A 6,811-nucleotide genomic window follows, 5' to 3' on the forward strand; every position below is an offset into this window, starting at 1 on the left:
GACCTTCTAATCTGTCTCACTATGCTAACATGGGCTAGACAAAAGATTCATTGTGACCTATTCTGGATTTTTAAAAATCAGGATTTGGTCTGGTGTATTTTCTAGATCTGTTTGCAAGAGTTTGTGGGTGGGAATTTACTACACTTTATAACATTTCACCATCTTAGCTCCTTCTTTATCTCAAAGGATTGTTAAAGTTCACAATATTTCATTGAGAACTATTTGTTCATATCCTTCACTATTTATCCATTGGGGAATGGGTCTTGGTCTTAAATACTGAAATATATTCTGTTATTCAAAGATTTACAGTTATACGCTGGAAGTATAATCATGGGTAATGCATAATTATTTTTTTTCACTGAAATAACAAAGTTACTTGTGTTCTGTTTTCTTAGGATGCCTGAGAATAAAAGAGCACTTTAAAAATGGGAGGGATCAATCAAACTACTGTTACAGAATTTGTCCTGCTGGGTCTCTCTGGCCACCCAAGGCTAGGAACCATTTTTTTTGTGCTGGTTCTGTGGATGTACATGATAATCCTTCTAGGCAATGGTATCCTCATCATAGTAACTATCTATGACTCCCACCTGCATACCCCTATGTACTTCTTTCTTGGTAACCTCTCCTTCCTGGACATTTGTTACACAACCTCCTCTGTGCCTCTAGTTCTAGATAGCTTCCTCACTCCAAGGAGAATAATTTCCTTTTCTGGATGTACAGTACAAATGTTTCTATCCTTTGCTATGGGAGCAACTGAATGTGTGCTTTTGAGCATGATGGCATTTGACCGCTATGTGGCCATCTGCAAGCCCCTGAGATATCCTGTTATCATGAACAAGGGTACTTATGTGTCAATGGCAGTTGGGTCATGGATAGCAGGAGGCATTACTTCTACAGTGCAAACTTCTCTTGCAATGAAATTGCCCTTTTGTGGAGATAATGTCATCAATCATTTCACATGTGAAATTCTGGCTGTCCTCAAATTGGCCTGTGCAGATATTTTACCTAATGTGATTAGCATGACTGTTGCTGATGTAATCTTTCTAGTTTTCCCAGTGCTGTTCATTTTTACTTCTTATGTTTTCATTATCTCCACAATATTGAGGATCCCTTCAGCAGAGGGGAGACGCAAAGCCTTTTCTACCTGCTCAGCCCACCTGACTGTGGTGATTGTATTCTATGGAACAATCTTCTTCATGTATGTGAAACCCAAATCTAAGGATTCTCTTGGAGTAGACAAAGAAGACATTACAGACAAACTCATCTCTCTTTTTTATGGTGTTGTGACTCCCATGCTCAACCCCTTGATCTACAGCCTGAGGAACAAAGATGTGAAGACAGCCATGAAGAATTTGCTGGGTCAAAAGCTCTTTGTTGAGTGAATTCAGATAATCTATACCTGAACATGAGCTTGAGAAATATTTATTTTATTTTAGTTTAATTTAGATAGTATTTTCCTTTTCATTCTTTTACATATTTTTGCCTTCATTTTTACAGGATTTTGAGTTCCAAATTTTTCTCCCTTCCTTCCTTTCCCCTTTCTGAAAATGGTAGACAGTTTGATAGTTTCTACATGTGCTATCAATTATATCATATAATAGAAGTATTAGAACAAGAAACGGATCAAAAGAAAAAAAACATCAGAAAGCTCAAGAAATTGAAGAAAGATATTCTTTTATCTGTATTCAAAATCCTGGATATAGATAGCATTTTCCATCCTGAGTCCTTTGTACTTGTTTTGGATCACTGTGTTGCTAAGAAGAGCTGAATCACCCACAGTTGATCATTACACGATGTCATTTTTGCTATGCATGTTTTCCTGATTCTCCTCATTGCACTTTGTATCATATTGTATGTCATACCAGGTTTTACTGAACTATGCCTGCTCATCATTTCTTATTGCACTATAATATTGCATCACATCTATATACCTCAGCTTATTCAGTCATTCCCCAATCAGTAGGTATCCCCTCAATTTCCAATATTTTGTCTCTACAAAAACTTTTATAAAACTCTGGGACAGAAGCCTAGTAGTGATATTTCTGGATAACTCTTTAGGCATAGTTCTAAACTGTTCTCCAGAATGGCTGGAGCAGTTCATAATTTTACTTACAGTGCATTAGGGTCCCAGTTTTCCAAATTCCCACCAACATTGATCATTAATCCTTTCTATCATATTAGCCAATCTGATAGATGTGAGGTGGTACTTCAGCATTGGTTTAATTTTCATTTCTCCAATAAACAGTGATTTGGAACACTTATTCATATGCCTATAGATAACTTTGATATCTTTATTAGAAAACTGTCTGTTCATATCCTTTGACCATTTACCAATTGGGGTTTAGCTTGTATTCTTATAAATTTGATTTAGTTTTCCTTGTATTTGAGAAAATAGGCCTTTATCAGAAATATTTGCTATAAAGATTGTTTCCCAGTTTTCTACTTTCCTTCTCATCTTGGCTGCATTTTTTTTGTACAAAATCTTTTAAATTTAATAAAATTGTCTACTTTATATTCATAACACTATCTCTTATTTGGTTACAAATTCTTCCTCTCCCCATAGATCTGAGAGGTAGACTATTCCTTGCTCTTCAATTTGGTGTCCCATATTTAAATCATGCCCCCTTGTGACCTTATCTTCCTACACTGTATGAAATGTTAGTCTATACATAGTTTGTGTCCTATAGTGCACCTCTGTTGCAATGAAATTGCCCTTTTGTGGAGATAATATCACCAATCATTTCACATGTGAAATCCTGTCTTCAAATTGGCCTGTACAGCTGTCTTCCTAATGTGATTAGTATAAATGTTTCTGATAGAATTTTTTTCTGGTTTTCCTGGTGCTGCTCATTTTGACTTCTTATGTTTTCATATATAAGAATGATGAGGATACTGAGAGACTCTTCAGTAGAGGAGAGACTCAAAGCCTTTATACCTGCTTGGTCCATTTAACTTTTGCTGATAGTATTCAATTGAACAATCTTCTTCATGTATGTAAATTTAAGAGCTCTCTAATGTTTTACAATTTTCTAGCAGCTTTTGTTAAATAGGAAATTCTTAACCTAAAAGTGTTGTTGTTGGGTATATTGTGGTCATTTACAACTGTGTTTTGTATACCTAATTTTTTCCACTGATCCACCACTCTATTTCTTAATGTGTACCAGATAGTTTTGATGATTTCTGTTCTATAATATAGTATAAGATCTGGTATTGTGAGGTTACCTTCATTTGAATCTTTTTGAATTTTTTTAGTAACTTAATAATATTTTCTTGTTTATTTGTTCTTCCAGATAAATTTTGTTATTATTTTTTTCTCCATATAAAACAATTTTTGGTGGCTTGATTGATATGGCCCTGAATAAGGAAATTAACTTACACAAAATTATCAGTTTTATTATATTGGCTCAACCTATCCATGAAGAATTGATATCTTTCTATTTTATTTTGATTTTATTTTATTTGTGTGAACAGTGTTTTGAGAAATATTTGTAATGGATAAAATACTTTTAATCAGAAAAGTTCTGTGTAATAAAACAAAGAATCTGCTTTGTTTACTGCTCATTCAACTAATATTCCATGCAACAAATTCCATCTCTAAAGTTAGCTTATGTAAGAAGACTCTCATGAAGTTACATATTTGTATGGTATTCAAAGTATGTACAGTGATGGAAGGAGCTATTATTTCTATTATTTGAATCTGAAAATATAATTCATTTTCAACTAAACTTTTCTCTGCTCATTAGTTTTCAATTATATTCATGCTTCCTTCCTTCAATTATTTCAACTTGACCAATATAAAAGCATAAGTTATATTTCAAACCATACACTTAACCTCACTAACAATAAGGCACAAACTGTTCTAAGAACTTTGATCAAGAAAAATTTGAATGAAAAGAGAACCAAGAAAGCTGAACCCTGAAAGAATTGTACTTATACCTAATTTATAGTTTCTTAGTGACTTAGAATTGTACAAAAATATTTTTTAGATACTTAATTAACAGAAGAGAAATTTTCCATGAACTCTTTTCTTTGACTCATGTAGATATTGAATATAATCATATTGTCTGCATTAAAATAAAATTTCAGTAAACATTTTACTTTATATAATTTTTCCAATGGCATTTGAATGTTATTACTATGAAAACTTATCTTTAGATGATAGAAATGCATGATACATGCAGAAATAAAATCTGAAAATCAAATACATATCTATGAAAACTGTGTTCCACTTAGACATTCATTAATATTATTTGAATAGAGGTTCCAAATATAGAGTACCTAAAAAATAATTTCTTAAAAGGAAAGTTTATTCAAATTCCTTAAAGTCATTAAAAGTGTGTAATTTAAAGGTGAAAGTTTTCATAATTAAAAGCAAATTAGAGGAGAATGGAATTAGCCGCCTAGAATTTGAAGAATAAGTATACAAATAATGATATCTGAATATAATGGAATATTTTTATGACATCAGAAACTACAAATGTGATGAATTCAGAGAAGGAACAGACATATATAAATTGATGCAGAATAAGGTAAGTAGGGTCAGTAAACCCCATAATTAATATTTACAAAAATACCAATTAAAAGGGGAAAAAATGGAACATTGTAATTATAATGACCAAATTTGGATAGGTGAAGAGTTGAGAAAATTCATTGTCCCCTCTTTGGAGACATTCTGAGTGTAGAGTGTACAATAATGCCAAATACAGTTGATTTATTGATTTATTTTATTAACCTGCTTTTCTTTCTTTGTTTTTTTCTTTTAAAATAAGTTCTGGCTTTTGGGTAGGGAATAGAACAGTTAAAAAAAGTGAGAGAGGCTAATCACAATGAATTTCAGTGCTAACACAAAAATCTCAATTATCCAATCTTGTGTTAAGGAGATGAGATAGATGAATAGTATTCTTTTTCAAGGTCTGCAACAGAATTTTGTCTTATTTGAGAAGCAGCAGCTTAGCAAATATTGAACCTCAATGACTTCAGCTAATAGTCTGCTATAGCATCCCAGGAAATGTGCTCTTAGGGAACTTTTCAAAAGGCTCAGAGTCCAACTTGAAATCATATAGCTTGAGTGCCTATTGAAGGAATCATGGTATTTTTTTTACTTGGGAGGAGACTTGGGATAACTATAAGAGATGTTATGGAAAGTAAAATAGTAACTAGAAAAGCTAATGTGATTTGGGGCTTCAATGATAGAAACATAATGTTCATAATATAAGAAGTGACAGTCCTCCTCTACTGCTATATGAAAACTATATCTTAAATATTATTTTTTATTTTTTTTGCAAGGGATTAAGTGACTTGCTCAAGGTCACATAGCTAGGCAATTATTAAGTGTCTAAGGCTGGATTTGAACTTAGGTCCTCCGGACTCCAGGGCCAGTACACTATCCACTGTGCCACCTAGTTACCCCTACACATTTACTTTCAATCTCGTTTTGTGTGTTGGCTAATTTTGTAGAACTGCTTATTTCCTTTTTCTTTTAAAATCCTTATTATAAAGGATAACTCACTATACAAATGATAGAAAAAGGATATATATTCAGAAAAGAAAGTTATATGAAAAGCAAAAGATACTAAGAAGATTCAAAATTTTAATACACGGTGGTACAAATCATTGTTTTCTTGTTGTAATGGCAACCAGCACCAGAGAGTCATTTAGAGATTCTGAAACAGAAATTTTAGATCTATGACAATTCCTTACTATTGAAAGAACAGTTTAAAGATCAAGCATAAATGGATTGGAGTAATGTTCCACATGTGTATTTGATTATTATTTTGTATGTGACTTCACAAATGAAGTATAAATACTTGATAATTCAATGCAAATAAAGAGAGTCCAAATTTTTGAGGCAGAGAAGGCCTGAATAGAAATTCTAGTTATAAGGCCATGGAAAAAAAATCAAATTAACTTCTCTGTATTCTATCTTTCTTACTTGTAAAGTGTAATATTTGGGTTGATATTCTCAAAAGATCTTTCAAAATCATATAAACTGTGATCATAAAATATTTAAAAATATTAGGTAGAGAAACTGATTGACTATCAGAAACATTCAGACAACATTGTATCCCAGACAGTGAGAACAAGATCATATCATTACTGAGAGTTGTATCAAACACAGAGTCTTCCTCATTCATTAAAACTGATTAAGTTCCATGCCTGTCCATTGGTTTAGAGAGGCATGAGTCAGAGTCCTGGCTCTGGGATTCATTTTCTTTTGTTTCTCTGAACTTCAACTTCACACATTAGGGATAAAATGGGGATTATAAAACATACTATGAAATTCAAAGGAGATTGGAAAGCTATATGGAACTTATACCCAAAGAGCAATAAAACTGTTCATACCCTTTGACCCAGCAATTCCAAATCTAGTACTATATCCAGAAGAAATCGTAAAAAAAAGGAAAAAGTCCTACATAATCTGAAATATTCATAGTAGCCCTTTTTGTAGTGGCAAAGAAGTGGAAATTGAGGGGATGCTCATCAATTAGGGAATGGTTAAACAAGTTAAAACTATGGAATACTATTATTCTATAAGAACATAAATGATCAGACTCTTAGAGAAGCAGGGAATGGCTTACAGAATCTGATGCTGAGCAAAAGGAATAGAACCAAGAGAACAATGTACACATTAACAACAACATTGTGAGATGAACAACCTTGATGGATGCAGCACCCCCTCAGTTCAGAGAGCTAGGACAACACTATTAGACTGCTATGAACAGTATTATCACCATCCAGAGGAAGAAAAACAAAAACAAAAACAAAAAAAACCCAACCTTTCAGAATCTGATGAATACTTTATAAAAATTAT

At 32.7% G+C, this 6,811-nt stretch overlaps 1 protein-coding gene across 1 annotated transcript; it reads left to right on the plus strand.

The window, feature by feature from the left end:
* The first annotated feature begins 425 nt into the window (after positions 1-425).
* On the plus strand, positions 426-1,382 carry LOC141494752 (olfactory receptor 13C7-like). The gene has a single exon (XM_074195947.1). The coding sequence runs from the start codon at positions 426-428 to the stop codon at positions 1,380-1,382; it is 957 nt and encodes a 318-aa protein (XP_074052048.1).
* Positions 1,383-6,811: the final 5,429 nt, after the last annotated feature.

The sequence above is a fragment of the Macrotis lagotis genome, chromosome 8 (genome assembly GCF_037893015.1).
Source record: "Macrotis lagotis isolate mMagLag1 chromosome 8, bilby.v1.9.chrom.fasta, whole genome shotgun sequence".
Classification (NCBI taxonomy): Eukaryota; Metazoa; Chordata; class Mammalia; order Peramelemorphia; family Peramelidae; genus Macrotis; species Macrotis lagotis.

Coding starts and splice junctions, on each gene's coding strand:
- LOC141494752 (XM_074195947.1), top strand. CDS start 426: ATGGGAGGGATCAATCAAACTACTGTTACAGAATTTGTCCTGCTGGGT.